At 44.0% G+C, this 19,212-nt stretch overlaps 1 protein-coding gene across 13 annotated transcripts in view; it reads left to right on the top strand.

Moving 5' to 3' along the window:
• SH3KBP1 (SH3 domain containing kinase binding protein 1) overlaps positions 1-19,212 on the top strand; it is a 352,898-nt gene that overhangs the window by 242,955 nt on the left and 90,731 nt on the right. For 12 of the 13 annotated variants that reach the window (XM_043537957.1, XM_037901491.2, XM_043537958.1 and 9 more), the window contains one exon: positions 14,962-15,037. In XM_043537957.1, the coding sequence (XP_043393892.1) occupies positions 14,962-15,037 (76 nt within the window). Of the gene's footprint in view, positions 1-13,263; positions 13,649-14,961; positions 15,038-19,212 lie in introns of those variants that run through there. The other variant, XM_037901505.2, reaches the window with a different exon arrangement.

Below are 19,212 nucleotides of genomic sequence, written 5' to 3'. Positions count from 1 at the left end.
TCTGCCTCCTTACAACTATGCATGGCTAAGTGCCACGTCTTACCGTCCAAGTATGACTTTCTAAACTAGGACAAAGCAATGCCTTTCCTCTTGAAGCTCCTGCATGACAACAGGGAGGAGCTCAGAAACATAATTAAGGCTAAGACATTCTTACAGAGACATAATCGGTGGCTAAGACATCCTTTCAGGTGGTAATCAACAGTGCTTCTCTTGTTATAACCACAGGAACATTCAGAGTGATGTTTCCACCATTGTGGAGCTGGGCAGAGGTGTAGATGGAGGAAGCCATTCAGATGAACAGAGGAGACAACTATATAGAAAGTCAGGAATTTAAATCCACTCTGCTGAGAAACTTTTCCTTCCTTTTTGAGGCCTTTTTTTTTTTTAAATGTGAGAATTATACTTCCCCCTGTCTGAAGTGCCACTGTACTGACCCTTCAGTTACTGTTAACTCTGTTCTTTCAGCAGAGCTCATGTAGAGGGTCAGGAAAACCCCATGGTAGTAAAACTAAGTGTTGCTGTCATGGAAGGCAGTTCACATAGAGCTGAGTTTGGTACCACAGGAATAACTGATTCTAGTCACTTCTCTGTTTTAAATTTCTGTGACAAAGTAGGATACATTTATTTCTGGAGGACTTTATTGAAATGTAAAATAGTTCAGATTTGAGGCTTAAAAGACTTCAAGATTTGTGTCCCTTTAAGATGTAAATAGAAAAAGTATTCCCCATCACCACCAAAAAAAAAAACAACACCAAACCCACCCTGTTTAGTTGATAAGAAGCTTGTTTATGCTCCTGTTCATTCAACATCTAGAAGAAACTGGTAACTGTTTGCTTCTTTTTTGTAGTTGAGAGCCTCCCTCTCATAATTTGCCTATCAGAGATTTTTTATTGTTGTTTTTTCATTTTCTTAGTTATTAAAATAAATACAAAAGAACAAAGACCTAGTTTTCTCTTATTATAGTAATAGTCTTGGATTTGTGCCTGAAGCAAAAAATCAATTTTTTCATCACATGTAAACAAGAATTCAAAAATAGTAGCTAAAGGGGAAAGGGAAAGCAATGGCCAAAGAATCTTTGCATTCCTTTCCCCCTGCCCCAGTCAGTGGAATTTTCTGAACTTCTGAGAGCGCTCTGAGATAGTGTGACTAGCCTCTTTCTCTTTTTTGCAGGGCCTTGTCACAATCACCAATGTCTGAATAGATGAGACAGAATTCTTCTCAAAGGGCACGTCTTCACTGGCAACATTAAAGCGCTGCCGCGACACAGCTCTCCTAGCGCTATAAAAAACCCACCCCCATAAGGGGAATAGCTCCCAGCGCTGGTAGTGTGGCTCCCAGCGCTGTCTACACTGGCACTTTACAGCGCTGAAACTTGCAGCACTCAGGGGGATGTTTTTTTACTCCCCTGCACAAGAAAGTTGCAGCGCTGTAGAGTGCCAGTGTAGACAAGCCCAAAGTCTGTCAATATAAATTCTAAATGAAAGGTAGTGGTATACACTACAGTACAGTGCTAGGCTCTTAAACTGGTGCAGAAGTTCTGTATTTCCTTGATACAGTCCTACTATTCTGAAATAAGTGTCCACACAGGGTCTTAAACAGGTAAATTTCCGAGTGTAGACGAGCCTTTAAGTTGATGCCATGAGAAACCTACCTGTGTTAATGCATAATGTTAAGGGGGAATTGTATTCCTTTAACTGGAATATAACAGAGCTGGAGTATAACAGAGCCTTCAGTCCTGACCTGAGCAGATCATGAGTGAGAGCTTGACTTTGCTAGCATCCAGAATCACACAATCACCACACCATTTGAGTTGCAAATTGTTTATAACATTGAACTTGTGCCTTGTTTTGATTCTTTATGACCTTTAAAGAAGGTGTAAAATATTTTTAAAAAATCTTGATCAATTTTTCCCTCAAAACCCAATCTTTTCTGGTTGTGCAGAAGGTCTTGTTGAAGAGTTCAGACCATGTTTATTGTGGCACCTTAATTGAAGGAGTGTGGGTGTGGAATCTTTCACGAAGGCAGCTTCTGTGCTGCTAACTCACATTATTTTATCATGAGTTTTGTAATATTAAGTGTTTAGCCCGGAGTCATGTGACTATATGATAATCTAACATTTCATTAAAAAAAAAAAGTTTCTGGCTCTCATAGTTCTGAAATAAAGCTTGAAAATGTGACCTGAGTGTATCCTAATGGTTCAAAAAACAGAAAGCAAACAAAAAACTCCCAAACAAACAAAATCAACCCCCACACCAAGTGCATTATTTATAAAATCTCTCTTGATTTAAGATAATCTGACAATTTTTATTTGCCTGGCTGATGCTTTTTCAGTACGTAGGATTGGCAATTTATCCAAAATATTATTCTTAGAAGTTATACAGGAGTTTAAAAAAAGTTTTTCCTTCTCAGTTGCTCAGCTTTCCCTATCTTGATTCTTGTGATGTCAGCATTTCACTGGTTCTCCAGTCATCACTGAATGTTCCAGGCAGACAAGCCCTCATTTTTTAATGTAAAATACAAGTAGATTCATAAAAACAAAAAAGTCCAGGCTTTCTGTATAATCATAAAGAAGCAAAACTGAGCTCAAGTCAAATTTTTCTCCCTTTTGCATGTCGCCTTTAAGAAAGGCTCAGGTGTTGCAGGTGACGGCTGAGGGACCTTAACGGAGCAATGTGATGGATACTTGCATGTTGTCTACCCATGCTATGTTTGGCTTTAACCTGTGTTGTCCCTCACTCTTATGGATATCACCCCAATTCCAAAATTTTATATTTTTTTATATATATGTAACCCTTCTGCCTGTCAGAGTTGGCAGCAACAAGGGCCGGGTTCAGTATCTAGGGGTTCCATTCTAATAACACAATGCAAAACCTGCTCGAGCCCCCACCCAGTGACCTGGGACAAATATATACCACCCCCGCTGGGCTCCTCCAAGAGGCAATACTTCCCCTCTCGCAAGCACATAGTCTGAGTGTAACAAAAAGCCTTTTAATACCTTAATCCACCTTCAAATAACAGAGAGAAACAATGTGGCATTATGTTGGGGAAACACCACCAACAGGATTCATAACACAACCCATGAGCAAAAACCCACCCCAAGCAAATTGGGGCATGTCCTTTCCCTTTAGTTCTTGAGTCCAGCAACCCAAAGTCCCAAAAGTCCAACAACCCCAAAGTCTCTGTCCCTGGTCAGGGCAGCCCCAGAGTTCAAAAGTTTACCTGCTGAGTTTTACCTCCCAACCTGGGTGGAGATTGGGGGGGGGGGGTTTAAGGGGCATCTTACGCGGTCCAAAGCTGATGGCGCCACCTCTCCATGGGGCTCTGCTCTGCCAGCCACCCCATGGGCTGCTCTAGACATCCAACAAACTGCTCTGCTCCACCAGTTGTTCTGCGCCGCTCACCGTCCCCCAAACTGCTCTGCTCCACCAGCCGCTTTGCTCCACCATATATCTTTAGGCTCCCCCACTACTTAACACAACACTCAGTGATTTCAGCTCTTAGTAAGTTTAGCTCTTTTGTGATTTCAGCTTGTAGCAGGGGAGCCTCAGTGCTGGTGCACCATTAGCCCAAAGTGAATTCAGCTCAGCAACCTGTAACTAGACTCCTAATGGAATCAAAATTAGCTCTGATATTCCACAGTGGAGAGAGGAGGAAGTGCAATTAGCATCACGAGGGGGGCCCATGCCACCAAGTATTAATACCTGTCCCCAGCCTCTCAATTCACAGAGTTTTGGAACCCATGTCCCTTGCCTAGCGAGTGCTACTTAGTTGATAACAAAAGGCCATCATAACAAAAGGCCAAGTGCAGTTCCACTGTCCTTGATTCCCATAATCAGGGTAATAACAATTTATTCTTCCTGCCCCAATAACAGAGACACTGGGGATCCCACAGCAGCCAAAGTGACCATTTGGGCAGCTATGGCCTCATTCTAGGCGGGGTGGGTGTTCCTATGCAAATGAGATCAGCCCCTGAAGTTCTTTTCCACAACTTGCCACACCTCACCACCAGATGTCAGGGTGGAGCTCATCCTGACTCTGCTTACATCTATATATATAGCATTTAAAGAGCATTATTTATCACACAGTGACTACGAGAGAGGTAACTTGCCATCTCTACGGTGTTTATGGCAACTCTTAGTTTGATAACTGGGAAAAGCATGGACTGCAGTGATAGGGCTATGCAGTATATGTGACTTCACAGTGCCACTGAAACCCATTGTATTAACTACTGCCTGTTATTTTAATGCTAGGTATTGGCTTCATGAAACCAAGCATTAATGCCTGCAGGTTGCTGCTAAATCTGTGACATCTCTCTTAATATCTATACAGCAAAGCTTGGCCAGTATTATTATTCTGATTGGCTGTTTTTGTGCAGGAAAGGTCTCCTTCCCCTTTCTTCTTTAGGATCCACTAGCCTGGAGCCATAAGATATGGGGAATTTGTGTTTGACAGCTACGTAATCCAACTATTGTTACCCCACAGGACAGGCAAGATCAAGATACTCTTGTGTTGGTGATATATTCTGGTGCCTGTTGAGAGGCAGCCTGGGCTGAGAGGCAGGAGATCTGGGTTCTCTCTCTGTGTCCACAACAAATTCCCTTTCTGATCTTAGACAAGTCACTTTGTGTCTCCGTTTCCCCATCTGTAAAATAGAAATATTAATTAATATCTACCTGCTTCAGAGGGATGGTGAGTCTTCATTAATGTTTGCCTAGTGCTCTGAGATCCTTCCTCATAAAAATGTTAGCATTTAGGTTGTGGTGAATTTGGGAGATGAATAAACAAAAATGAAAGCGAATACTTGATATTCATACTAACTATTATTGTATGTCAACATTTTGCTGTGTGAATCATTGTTTCCGAAACAGCTTAAAGATTGTATGTAATTTTTTCCTCTCCAGCAGGAAGTGGTTTCTCCTTTACAGTATAGTAAGGGAAAAGTAGGGTAGGGTGAGAAATTGTATCAAGATCTTGCCAAGCAAAGTTAGAAGTGTTTGTCATTGATCCTGTGGAGAACTAGGAAATATCTATATTATTTTTATGAATATTGTGCTTGTCTCTCCGTGTGTGTTCATGATGGGTTACTTGCTATGGAGTTAGATCAAAAGGGGTTGTTATGGAAAACAAGCAGAAAAGGATAAATAGTGGCCTGGATAAGAATCATCCCAGCAAACACTCAAACACAATAGCCAGATTTATAGCCATGAAGAAGCTACTCCTCAGACTTAATCCTGGTTACATAACACTTTTGCTGTGAGAACCTGGAGATCAAAAGGCACTGATCAGTTAAAAGGTCTTCCCTTCAGAAAGAGAGGTGGGAAGTTATCTGGCTGCTGCAGGATGACCCAGACTGATTGAGAGTCCGGGGTCTGCAGCAAGTAGGTTGTAACTTTGGATCCAAGAGAACAGGATGGCCCAAAGCTAAGTAATGCCTGCTTAGGGGCTTGAGAGTTATGCCTAGGCCCTACCAAAGCCACAGCCATGAAAAACGCGTCACAGACCGTGAAATCTGGTCTCTTGTGTGCTTTTACCCTGTACTGTACAGATTTCATGGGGGAGACCAGCATTTCTCAAATTGAGGCTCCTCACCCAAAAGGGAGTTGCAGGGGGGTCACAAGGTGATTTTCGGGGGGGGTGTCACTGTATTGCCACCCTTACTTCTGCGCTGACTTCAGAGCTGGGTGGCTCTTGGCCAGGTGCCCAGCTCTGAAGGCAGAGCCCCACCAGCAGCAGTGCAGAAGTAAGGGTGGCAATACCATCCCATGTCATCCTTACTTCTGCGCTGCTGCCTTCAGAGCTGGGCGGCCAGACAATGGCAGCTGCTGACGGAGGGCCCAGCTCTGCAGGCAGCAGTGCAGAAGTAAGGGTGGCAATAACAGACCATGCCATCCTCACTTCTGCGCTGCTGCTGGCGGCAGCTCTGCCTTCAGAGTTGGGCTCCCGGCCAGCAGCTGCCACTCTCCGGCCACTCAGCTCGGAAGGCAGCACCGCTGCCAGCAGCAATGCAGAAGTAATGGTAGCAGTACTGCAACCTCCCCTCCAATAACCTTGCAACCCTCCCACAACACCTTTTTGCGTCAGGACCCCTACAATTACAACACCATGGAATTTCAGATTTAAATAGCTGAAATCATGAAATTTACGATTTTTTAAATCCTATGACCATGAAATTGACCAAAGTGGAATTTGGTAGGACCCTAGTTATGCCAACCAAAGTATGACAGTATGTGCACAGATCTGTGTTATTTTAAACCCATTCCTGGGAGTGCATCTTTTGGTGATATAAATCATACTTCATTTTGAAAAAGCTAGTGGGTGTAACAGCTATCCTTCCATTCAGGCTAAATGAAGGAGTAGTTAAATGCGTCTTTGTTTAGTAATAGCTGAAACAAGCAGGGCCGCTGCCCAAAACATAGACCCTCATGGCAAGACTGAGCAGAAGTTATGCTATGTTGACTGAGGGGTTTCTTGAGGACTGATGCAGCAAATGCAGGGGAAAAGTCATTGATTGGTGGAGCGGTCTGTTTTTATGCGTTTGTGAGGAGGAGGAAAATACACCAGAGAAGCAGGAGAAAAAAAGGACTTAGTCAGAACAAGCCCCGGGAGCATGGCCCTGAGAGCGCTTTTGGGATAATGCTGACTGGAAGGGGGCTTGGAACTCTGAGCAAAGACACTGTCTTTCATTGTTCGATTCCTGCAGTGTTCAGGGAAACTGGACTTTATGCATTCCTTGTAAGTAAACAGGATTGCATCAAAAATGCCTAACTCCATCACCAGTTTATCTTTGTAATGGAAACAACCCACAACATCCTGAATTTGACTTACCACTAAGGTCATAAATGGGTAATAATACTACTGCTGTCCACAGACTCCCAAAGGGAAACTCTTGCAGGTGCCAAGTCCGTTGGGCCTGCTAGTTATTATGGTTGGCAAGTGCAGGGAAGGGTGTAACCCTGAGATGTAATTGAAGAGGCTCAACTTAAATGTACCCCCCAAATTAAAAAACATAGTAAGAGAACCAAAAAAGTGCCACTGTGACTAAACAACAAAGTAAAAGAAGCAGTAAGAGATGAAAAAGGCATCCTTTAAAAAGTGGAAGTTAAATCCTAGTGAGGAAAATAGAAAGGTGCATAAATTCTGGCAAATGAAGTGTAAAAATATCATTAGGAAGGCCAAAAAAATAATTTGAAGAACAGCTAGCCTCCTTTTACTGAGCTAGGTGGGCTCCCTTCAGCTGAGTGAGCCCTTGTTTGCAAAGAAGGGTGGATTTTACCTCAGGGACTCCTCATACTGCAGGGAGGCTGGTGCAGGGAGGCTGAGCTCGCCAGGCCCATGTTCTCGGTGGGGTACCCCCGGAGCGAGCGGCCAGCTAGAGGCAATAGGGCACGACACAGGGGGATTGGTCCCGGGAGTGAGGGGCCGGCCGGGAACAATAGGGCCCGGGCTGGCTAAGGTGCCGATATGGCCCGTTTTGGCCAGGACAGTTCCCTTTTTCAGCTCTGTCCTGGCCGTCCCAACTTTTTCGCCAAACCTGGGCATTTGTCCCAGCTGCAAGGCAGAGCAGAGAGAGGCAGCTGCTGCCTGCGGGTCAGCTGTAGGCAACAGTGCCTGCCAGCAGGAAACTGGAGAAATTTGCTGCTGGCGGGCAATGCTGGCTTCAGAGCTGACCCCTGGGCAGTGCAGAGCTGGGGGGAGGGGGATCAGTCTCAGCTGGGGGAGGCCCAAAGCTGGGGGAGGAGGGGATCAGCCTCAGCTGGGGGAGGCGCAGAGCTGGGGGAGGAGGGGATCAGCCTCAGCTGGGGGAGGCGCAGAGCTCGGGTTGGGGTGTGGGGATCAGCCCCAGCTGCGAGTGGCACAGGGCTGGGAGGGGGAGACCTCACCCTGGGCAGTGCGAAGCTCAGGGTGGGGAGCCGGCATGGGGTGGGTCGGGCGAGCTCATGCTGCCCTCCCACCCAGAGGGTCTGCGATTAATGCACATTTAAAAAATTAACGCATTAATTGTGCTGTGTGCTAATGGCAGTTAATTGACAGCCCGAGTAATAAGTCATGAGGACCAGATGGTATTCACTCAAAAGTTCTGAAGGAACTCAAATGTAAAATTGCAGGACTACTAACTGTCATCTGTAACTGATCATTTAAATCAGCTTCTGTACCAAATGACTGGAGGATAGCTAATGTAACAACAATTTTTAAAAAGGACTCCAGAGGTGATCCTGACACAGGCCGGTAAGCCTGACTTCAGTGCCGGGCGAACTGGTTGAAACTATGGTAAAGAGCAAAATTGTCAGACACATAGATGAACATAATCTGTTGGGAAAGAGTCAACATGGTTTTTGTAAAGGGAAATCATGCTTCACCAATCTACTAGAATTCTTTGAGGGGGCCAACAAGCATGTGGACAAGGGGGATTCAGTGGATTTAGTGTACTTAGATTTTCAAAAAGCCTTTGATAAGGTCTCTCACCAAAGGCTCTTAAGCAAAACAAGCTGTCATGGGAAAGAGGGAAGGTCCTCTCATGGATTGGTAACTGGTTAAAAGATCGTAACAAAGGATAGGAATAAATGGTCAGTTTTCAGAATGGAGAGAGGTAAATAGTGGTGTCCCTCAGGGGTCTGTACTGGGACCAGTCCTATTCAACATATTCATAAATGATCTGGAAAAAAGGGGTAAACAGTGAGGTGGCAAAATTTGCACATAACACAAGACTACGCAAGATAGTTAAGTCCGAAGCAGACTGCAAAGAGCTACAAAAGGATCTCTCCAAACTGCGTGACTGAGCAACAAAATGGCAGATGAAATTCAATGTTAATAAATGCAAAGTAATGCACACTGGAAAACATAATCCCAACTATACATAAAAAATTACAATAAAAATAAGTCTAAATTAGCTGTTACCACTAAAGAAAGAGATCTTGGAGTCATTATGGATAGTTCTCTGAAAACATTCACTCAACGCAGTCAAAAAAGCGAACAGAATGTTGGGAATCATTAAGAAAGGGATAGAGAATAAGACAGAAAATATCATATTGCCTCTATATAAATCCATGGTATGCCCACATCTTGAATACTGTGTGCAGATGTGGTCGCCCCATCTCAAAAAAGATATATTGGAATTGGAAAAGGTTCAGAAAAGGGCAAAAAAATGATTAGGGGTATGGAACGGCTGCCATACGAGGAGAGATTAAGAAGACTGGAACTTTTCATCTTGGAAAAGAGATGACTAAGGCGGGATATGACAGAGATCTATAAAGTCGTGAAGGGTGTGGAGAAAGTAAGTAGGGAAGTGTTATTTACTCCTCATAACACAAGAACTAGGGGCCACCAAATGAAATTAATAGCCAGCAGGTTTAAAACAAAAGGAAGTATTTCTTCACACAGCGAACAGTCAACCTGTGGAACTCCTTGCCAGAGGATGTTATGAAGGCCAAGACCATAACAGGGTTCAATAAAGAGCTAGATAAATTCATGGAGGATAGATCCATCAATGGCTATTGATGCCAGGATGGGAAGGGATGATGTTCCTAGCCTCTGTTTGCCAGAAGCTGGGAATGGGCAACCGGGGATGGATCACTTGATGATTAGCTGTTCTGTTCATTCCCTCTGGGGCATCTGGCATCGGTCACTGTCTGAAGACAGGATACTGGGCTAGGTGGACCTTTGGTCTGACCCAGTATGGCCGTTCTTATGTTCTTAAGAGTGGTTGTATTGCGAGGGCCAACCTGAAAGAGAAATGAAGGCTTGGGACTGCCGCTTGAAAGAGGTGAACTCGGAGACTGGAGAAGAGTCTCAGATGGACCAGCTTACCCAGGGATCATGACAGCTCCCACACTTAGTAAAATGCCTAACTCTCCTATTTAGAGGTGAAAGAGAGTGTGGTAGGGTATGTTGGTCTTTGGCGTTGAGAAGGGGAGAAACTATCTGGACCAAAAGCAACCTTTGTGAGCTGGTCTCTGGAAAGAAAACCCACTACTACAGGGATGTGTCCAGGATCAGCAGGAATTAGAAAGTTGGATTTGCTTAGTCCTTGTTACCTGCCGATGACCTCAGGAGGTACTTGACCTGCCAACTTTCCCTAGGAAGGGGCCTAGGATGACATAAAGACAAATCAGAAAGCCGACAGCAGGAACTCTGGCCCAAATAGCAGGGGAGGGGGATTTATCTTTCTTCTGGACTCCTTTTCTGTCCTTTCACTTACTATAGATTGGTAACTGTGAAAGAAACACCTGCTGTGGGATTCTTCTCAGACATGTCCTTGGTTGGCTGTATGTTTTATTCTTCTGAAAACCTAATAAACAGTCAGAGTGTTGACTATGTTGGAACAGAGAGGATCCTGTGTCTCAAACACTGGAGGAAACTGACCTTATATCTATTTTTAAGTTAACAATTCAAGTTTTATTGATATTCAGAATAAAAAGAAATGGAGATACTATGTACCCAAATATACTCAAAGGCAATTGAATCAAGCTTTCAATAAGAAGAGAGGTATTAGTATGTACAAATTGCGTAAAGTTTCCTGAATGCCTTTCACTGGAGGACTAGAGGCATAAGTGGAAAGTACCTGTGCTGCCAGGACATGCCTATCTAAAGGCAAATTTATGTACTTAACATTGTTATAGCTTCACTTCCTCTCCCTAGTAAATCAACGGGCCCTGCCCTCCCCTCCGCATCACCGATTAAACATTTCCGTTGCCCTTCAAAAACTTCATTTGTAACGTTCCCTAATTTTGACACACACATCAATGAATTCTGGGCTCATCCTCTCCTTGTTGTTGAGTTCTGGGACCTCCCTGCTCTTCCCCAAATAAATGAGTCTGGCAGATACCAGATCATGTTGCAGGGCATCCTGACCTCCCAGCAACTCTTCTCCATGTATGCTACTCTGTTCCTTTCCCCCTCTCCCCGCTGGGTAAAACATCTATGGGGGCCAGTTTCTCATCTTCCATCTTTTTAAGAAAAAGCGTGCCTGGCTCGGCTTCTTTCCTCCCCTTCTACAAAAGAAAGTGGTATCTTGTGCCACTCTGCTCTCCTACCTCCTGTCCTGAGCAAAGAGCAAGTGGCCAGGGGCTGCTTTGTTTCCGGCTGACCTTTCAGTAAAACAGACAGTGGTGTTTGGGCCATTCTTTTTCCTTCCTTTCTCCCTTCCCTCCAAGGAAGGAGGGAAGGAAGCTCACCAGTCCAGTTCACCCCGTAAGTCTGGAATGCACTAGCTTCATCTTGTGTTCAGTTAGTTAACGTTTGTTATTAACTGTTGTTTCTAGTCATACATACATTTTTCCATGAGCTAAACTCAAAAAAAGGATGGGTTTTTTGGTTGGGGTTTTTTTTGTTTTTGTTTTTAGTTTTAGCGTATAGTCAATGATTCACCCATGGTGTGTTTAAAAAAAAAAAAAAAAAGCATATGGATACCAAAATATTTCTTTCTTCCTAATTGTTTCAGTAATGTTCTCATTACAAAAAAAAATGTGAAAAATCCCTTGACTCTCTTGTTGGAGCTAGGGTGACTTACACTGTACTTGTGCTGGAGCACCCGTGGGAAAAAAAATAGCTTAGAACCCACTGGAAGCCCCGCGGATCAGCTCCTCCCTCCTGCCCCCAGCGATCAGCAGTTCAGTGGCATGCGGGAGGAGCGGGGGCAGGAAGAGGCAGAGCGGGGGTGGGAAGAGGCTGGGTGGTGGCTTTGGGAAAGGGGTGGACCGGGGGGCCAGCACTCTGGGGGAAATCACAAAGTTGGTGCTTCTGATTTAAATCATGTGCTCCACTATAGCCCCAACCTGTTTTTGATGCAGAACCATAGATGAGTTTTTGATATGGAAATATATACTATTCCAAGTGGTGGGGAAGTATGTAGCCATCCGTGACCACACTTGCCTCTCGAACGACCGCTCCATCTTCTTTCTCCCTTTAATCTCTCAGCCCATTGAATGTATTGTCTACTATTGCTGTCTGGAGTTCATCTCCTCCAGTTCTATCCTAGACCATCTCCAGTCCATCTTCTGCCTTAGACTGCTCTTGCCAATGTCTCTGATGAACTTGTCCTAGCCAAATCTCAGAACTAGCAGTCCCTCCTCATCCTGCTTGGCCTGTTAGCCTCCTTCCTCACAGGCAACCATGCTCCTCTTCTTGAAATGTTTTCCTCTCTTGGCTTTTGTGACTATCCTCTTCTGTTCCGATCCTACCTCTCTAATTGATCTTTCAGTGTATCATTTGGAGAATCCACCCCATCCTTCCTCCAGCTTTCTATGGGGGTTCCACGGGGCTCTGTCCTTGGTCCCCTTCTTTTCTCCTTCTTCACCTTATGACTGAATAATCTCACCCACAGACAAATTCAATTACCAACTCTATGCTGGTGACTGACAGATCTACTTCTCTACTCCAGACCTAAAATCTCAACCCGTCTCTCTGACATCACCTCATGAATGTCTAGCTATCAGCTCTAGTACAACATGGCCAAGCACAGCTCTTAATTCCCCTCCCCTCCCCACCACTTCCTTTCTCAGTCACTGTGGACAATACCACCATCCTGCTTGTCACTCAGGCCAGTAACCTGGGCATCATCTTCAACTTAGACCTCTCTATTTTCTTGTATCCAGGTTATGTCTAAATCTTGCAAATCCTTTCTGCATAACATCTCTAAGATATGGTTTTTCCCAACCATCCATACAGATAAAACTCTCATCCAGTCTCTCATCATTTTGGTTTCTGCAATATCCTTTTCTCTGGCCTTGACAAATGCAGTTTTGCCTCACTAATATCCATTCAGAATGTTGCTACAAAGATCATTTTCCTAGCCTGCCATGTCGGCAATATCAGCCCTCTCTTTGAGTCCCTGCTCTATTGCGTCAAACACAAGCTTGTTTGTCTTTACTTCAAAGGCCCTTCATGGCCTATCCCCACCCTAACTAGCATCTCTCATTCAGTGTCAAATGTTAACTCCTGGCTCCGATCAGCTCAGGATGACAACCTCCATTGCCCCACTTGTTAAATTTTCAAACAAGCACCCTTGTGTTTTCTCCCATGCTGCCCTTCATGCGTGAGAGGAGCTCTCCTCAAACATCCACGAACTACCTTATTAGCCTCCTTCAAATCCGTCTCAAAACTCTCCATAAGGCCTATAAAAAATGGTTAAGCTGCTGGTACACTAATATCACTGTCTGCCTTGCTGACCAGTATTGTCTCGTTTTACTTTTACTTCCCCATCTGTCTACATCCATCTGTTGTCTCTTGTCTTATAGTTAGATTGAAAGTTCTTTGGGGAAGGGACTGTCTTTTTGTTCTGTGTTTGTGCAGCACCTACCACAGTGGTTCTCAACCCGCAGCCCAATTATGCACTAAAAAAAAAAATGCAAAGCTTGCTGCTCCTCCTTTCTGGCAGGAGACGGGGACGGCTGATGGGGAAATGGCGGCAGGCAGCCCTGCTGGAGTGCTTCTGCCAGCAGGGAAGGCTAAGCAGCCCCCTGTGGCAGGGGAAGAGCTCAGCAGTCCAATGCAGGGGGCCCTGCCAGGCAAGTGGGTGCTGAGGGAGCCCAGCCTGGGGAGGCCCCACTCCTGCTCCAGCATGACTATTTGCATTGCTCCCCAGGGGCCAGAGCGATCCATGGCTGTGCTGCCAGCTCAGCCCGGCAAACACAGTCATCTCCCAGCAGGGCCGGTGAGTGTGGCTGGGGGGCAGGGCACGGGAGAGTGGGTCTCTTGCGGGGGGTGGGAGGGGAGAGGGAGTTAGGGGGTTCTGGGAAGTGAGAGAATGTGGGGCAGTGGGGGGTTTGTGGGGGGTGCTGGGCAGCATAGGCTCAGGAACTAGGGGTGTGGCTCCGCTCCTGGCCCTGCTCTGTGGAGGTGTCTCTGGGCCGGGGGGGGGTGCTGGGCATATGGGTCTGTGGGGAGTCTTAGCAGGGGGTTGGTGTGGTCACAGGAGTCTGAGGGGGGTGTCTCTGGGCAGGGGAGTGCTGGGCATAGGGAGTCGGGGGGCACTGGGCAGGGGATCGGTGTGGTGTGGGTCTTCCCCCAAAGAGAAGGGGTACCCTGGCAGCACAGGGCTGGTCAGGCCAGTGTGTGTTTGGCACGGTGTTTCTCAGCCTGTGGCCCACAATGGTAAATAGGTTGAGAACCACTGACCTAGCACAGTGGGGTTCTGGCCCATGACTGGGGGCTCCTAGGTGCCATGGTTATACAAACAATAAAAGTAGCCAGATCCTTGACCATAGATATTACCAGGCTTTCCAGGGGCATAATTTTCATTGTAGGTTAGAATAATATATTTACAAAATTAAAAGTAAAAAATGTACATTTATAAAGATCACGGTCAGTGAAGAAAAATAATGGTTGTGCAGTGTGTGCATACTGTTCCTTCAGCTTAGCTGTCTAACACTGATGATGATGCATTATTATACTGCTTGGTAAACTAGATAATATATGTACTTAAAATGACAAAAAGGGACGCTGTCCACTTAAAAAGCACATTTATGTCTGAAATTTGTTTACCGCCTATTGTTACTTGTTACACCTAATACTAGTATAATAGAAGGAAATTGGAGGATTTTTTTTTCTTTTTTTTTCCACGTTATTTCTTCGTTTGGCAGCACTTTGTAAAGTCAGTTTCCCTGTATAATCCATTTACCCATCTTGTTTCTGTGGGTCTTTCACACAGCAACATTGAAGAGGAAAGTATTTTTAAAAACAGGAAAATGTGACTGTAAAATCACACACAAATTGACAGAGGCATTTAGGGTAGGAGTACTACTTTGAAATCTTTTTACCTTTTTCTTTTTTCTCCCCCAACCCCTTTTTTACCTTTTTCTTTTTTCTCCCCCTGCAAACTGACTAGATTTCAAGTTGTCCATGTCCCTTTAATGTAACTTTTTCTCCCCCCCCCCTTTTATTTTTTTGCTCATGATTTCTGCACTGTTGCTAAAGCTTTAACTGGGAAAATAAAGGTTTTAAAGAGGAATAATTTATTTATTTCAGACTGTTGGGAAGAAATTACCTCCAGCTACAGCAGCTCAAGAGCCAACGAAAATAGAAATGGACAGCAGAATCAAGAGTAGGTCTCACTGTTTGTTTTTTCCTCATTTGCACTCAGAGCTATTGAGCTTTTTGGGAAGTGTTGAATATTTTTTCTTTGGTTTTGGTTTTAGCAATTTTCTGTATGTCTGAAAAATAAGAAAAGCAAGACTGCAAATATATTCAGCATGGAGCTTTTAATAATTAAGCTTCTTAGGAAGATCACTGCTTTGTCCAGTGGAGATGTATTTAACTATCATACAAAGCAAATTAAACACAAACTGCTCCTGCTTTAGTCTTATTTTTTGATAAAAATTATAATTAAATGTATTGGGACCTAAGGGGAACTAAGGGGGAAAATAAAGCCTGAATTAGCAAAGAAATTGGTTAGAAAGTGAAGCTTAGTATTTCTAGGTCAAATTTCTCCTCTCTGATCTACACTTGAGGCTCTTTATTACACATTCTCCATTTACTCCCTTCATATCAACAGAGATCTCCACAGCTGATAAGAAATCTGTAATGTAGAATGGATAGGAGAATATGGCTCATAGAAATTAGAGCTGGAAAAGACCTTTCAATATATATCCAGTACAGCGTTATTACTCAATTATTTTTCAGTTTTAAATGAACCAAAAAAATTATTTTTCCACTGCTTCCGTTTTGGAGCCTGGTCCATAACCTGAAGAGATCTCCCTGTTAGGAAATTGTTCCTAATTTGTAGATTACATTTTCCTATGACTTATTTCATGTAATGACTCCTTTATATCACTTGAACTGCCCAACACAATTTCTCTCCCTCTTGAAGTTTCTACCCTTCAGATACTTATGGGTAGTTTACACTGTGATGGGTTCTCCCCAGGGTGCCACCTGGGACTGGGATACCACTAATCCCCCCCCCAATCCACCAGCTTGGGCTCCCTCTCACACTGTATTGCTGTGACAAGCTGAAAAGCCCTCCACTCTGCACTTTTACCAGCCTTCATACAGGTGGGGCCACACCTAGCTACAGGCTCTCTGTCCAGCTTCTTCAATGAATCAACAATGGAAAGGCTACAGCTAAGGCAACTCCCAACTCCCCAGGCGTGCAGCCCCTCTGCAGTATAAGCCCAAAATTGTACTGTCTTGCACTGCACAGGAAACTGTACAGTGTAAGCTCAGAAAGTTCACCCCCTCCCTCAATGTGGAGAGGAATATGCAACAGCCTTTGCCCCTGAGCTAAGATTCCCATACACTTCACATCAACTCATTGGTTTAGATAAAGCAAAAGCAAGTTTATTAACTACAAAAGATAAATGTTAAGTGATTATAAGTGATAGCAAACAGATTGAAGCAGATTACCTAGCAAAGAAAAAAAACACAAACTAAGCTTAATATACTAAATTGATTGGATATGAATTAGCAGATTCTCACTCTAAGAGATGATACAAGCAGGCCACAGATTCTTAAGGGACAAGCTGCACTTGCTTTAAAGCTTGGAATCCCCAGGTGTTTCATTCGCAGGCTAGAAATCCCTTTAGCCTGGGTCCAGCACTTCCCCCAGTTCAGTCTTTGTTCCTCAGGTGTTTCCAGGAGTCCTCTTATGTGGGGAATGAAGAACACCAGATGATGTCATACCCTGCCTTATATAGCTTTTGCATATAGCGGGAACCTTTTGTTTCAAAGCTTGGTTCCCAGAACAGTCTGTGGAAAAATACTGACATCCCAAGGAGTCCGGCATGTGATCTGAGCACATGGCCTTGTAGGGTCATAGCAGCCATTACTCACAGGCTGTTTGGAGTGTTCCCAGGAAGGTTCATCACCAGGTGGGAAATAAGTTGCTCCTAAGGCATATTGTTTTTTTCCTAATGGCCCACTGCCCTGAATAGGCCCTTCCCAACCCACTGTCTAGACTGAAAGCATCTTGTCTAATGGGCGTTACCCAGGTGTAACTACATTTGAAATGTAGGTATATAGTCAATATTCATGACTTCAGATACAAAAATGATATATGCATACAAATAGGATACTCATATTCAGCAAATCGTAACTTTTCCCAGGACACCTCACATGACTTATCTTGCATAAAATACATAATAATTATGTCATAATCATATCATAATATCACTATGAAGAATATGTCACAAACATTTTCTCCCAAACTTTAGTAATCATTTAGCCTATCTATCTATATTTTATTTCTTATAGTTTTTCATTATGTGTTGCTTTCCTTAATAATTTTTGTTGTTCTCTGACCTCTTTCTAAATGTGCTGACATCCTGACACTTAATGCATGTCTGGTCTTCCTCACAAATATTTTATGCACTCTTCGGCCCTGGGGACATAGCGTCTCTTGATGTAGGTATCATACATACAATGCAGAATTGTATAGAACTACTTATAAGCAAAGTACAGAGGTGGTGAAAGTTAGTTGTTGGATGTAAGCTGATAAGAAAATCATGGTAAGTAACAAAATAGGGCAACGTGCACCAACTTGCTATTATTTTAGCCTGCAAACTGGGTATAGTTTGTACACTGAGGAGGAGGAAGAGAGGGAGTTGTAGCAGGAAAAAGACTGGAGGTGACCAGGAAGAGGCCATACAAGCAGTAAGTTCCACTGCAAAAATTCTGAGGCTGGGAAAGCAGCTAAAAATCTATTAATATTAATGTAATATGAGGCAGTCCTCCTACTTTAATATACACCTGAGTGGATTTTCCCAACACTCTTGGGTTTCATGCTTTCCCTGAGGTAAGCAGGTGCAATTCCCAAAGTCAATAGGAGAGTGGCTCACTCTTATATTAGGATTAACCTTAGTCCCTGGTTGAATGGTGCTACTTGCACCTCCCTGGAATATTCCTCTGACACTTTGATTTTTTTGGCCAGAAACATCATCTCTTTCTTCTGCATACCTCTTTCCCCCTGCTGTGTGCAAATAAATACTCAATTTCTTATATGTGATCAAAATTGATGGGATGAGCCTGTTCTTGCACAATATCAAAGTGGAATAAGCTAGACAACATTCCCATTTACACCCAAATTTTTGACCCCATAGAGAACCTCTGCATTTTCCCCAAACTTTGTTGAATTAGGACATTTTATCCATGCTGGAATCTACAGGCTCCATTTGAACCTTTTTAGTGTCTGTGGTCTTGCTTGGGAGACAGGGGACTGAGGCATGCATGTAGACTCATTGACTTTAAGGTCAGAAGGGACCATTGTGATTATCCAGTCTGACCACCTGTAATCTCAGGCCACAGAAACTCACCCACACACTCCTGTAATAGACGCCTAACCTCTGGCTGAGTTACTGATGTCCTCAAATCATGATTTAAAGACTTCAAGTGACAGAGAATCCACCATTTACTCCAGTTCAAACCAGCAAGTGACCCATGCTGTAGAGGAGAGCAAAAAAAACCCCACGGGCTCTGCCAATCTGACCTGGAAGAAAATTCCTGGTGATGAATTAGATCTTGAGCATGTGGGCAAGACCCTCCAGCCAGACACCCAGAAAAGAATTCATTGTAGTAACTCAGAGCCCTTTCCATCTATTGCCCCATCTCTGGCTGTTGGAGATACTTGCTACTAGCAATCACAGATGGGCCACATGCCACGGTAGGCAAGCTCATCATACCATCCCCTCCATAAACTTATCTAGCTTGTAACCAGGTACGTGTTTTGCCCCTTTGAAGGCTGTTCATGGTGAAACCTTCACCTACTTTCAAGCCTAAACTTCTTGATGGACAGTTTATATCCTTTTTTCTTTTGCCCACACTGATCCTTAACTTCAATAACTCCTCTCCCTCCCTGTTGTTTATCCCTCTGTTGTATTTACAGAGAGCAACCGTATTTCCCCTCAGCCTTCAGTTGGTTAAGCTAAACAAGCCAAGTTTCTTAAGTCTCCTCTCAAGGTGGGTTCTCCATTCTTCTGCTCATTATAGTATCCCTTCTCTGCACCTGTTTCAGTTTGAATTCATTTTTCTTAAAATGGGAGACCAAAATTGCATACCGTATTCCAGATAAGGCCTCACCAGTGTCTTTTATAATGGCAGTAACACTTCCCTATCTCTACTGGAAATACCTCGCCTGATGCATTCTAGGTTTGCATTAGCCTTTTTCATGGCCACATCACATTGGTGGCTCATAGTCATCCTGTGATCAACCAGTACACCCAACTTTTTCTCCTCTTCCCCCTTCCAACTGATAAACCCCCAGTTTATAGTAAAAATTCTCGTTGTTAG

Source organism: Chelonia mydas, chromosome 1, assembly GCF_015237465.2.
Source record: "Chelonia mydas isolate rCheMyd1 chromosome 1, rCheMyd1.pri.v2, whole genome shotgun sequence".
Classification (NCBI taxonomy): Eukaryota; Metazoa; Chordata; order Testudines; family Cheloniidae; genus Chelonia; species Chelonia mydas.
Note: the sequence above shows the minus strand (reverse complement) of the source record. Positions and strands in the feature narration are given on the sequence as shown.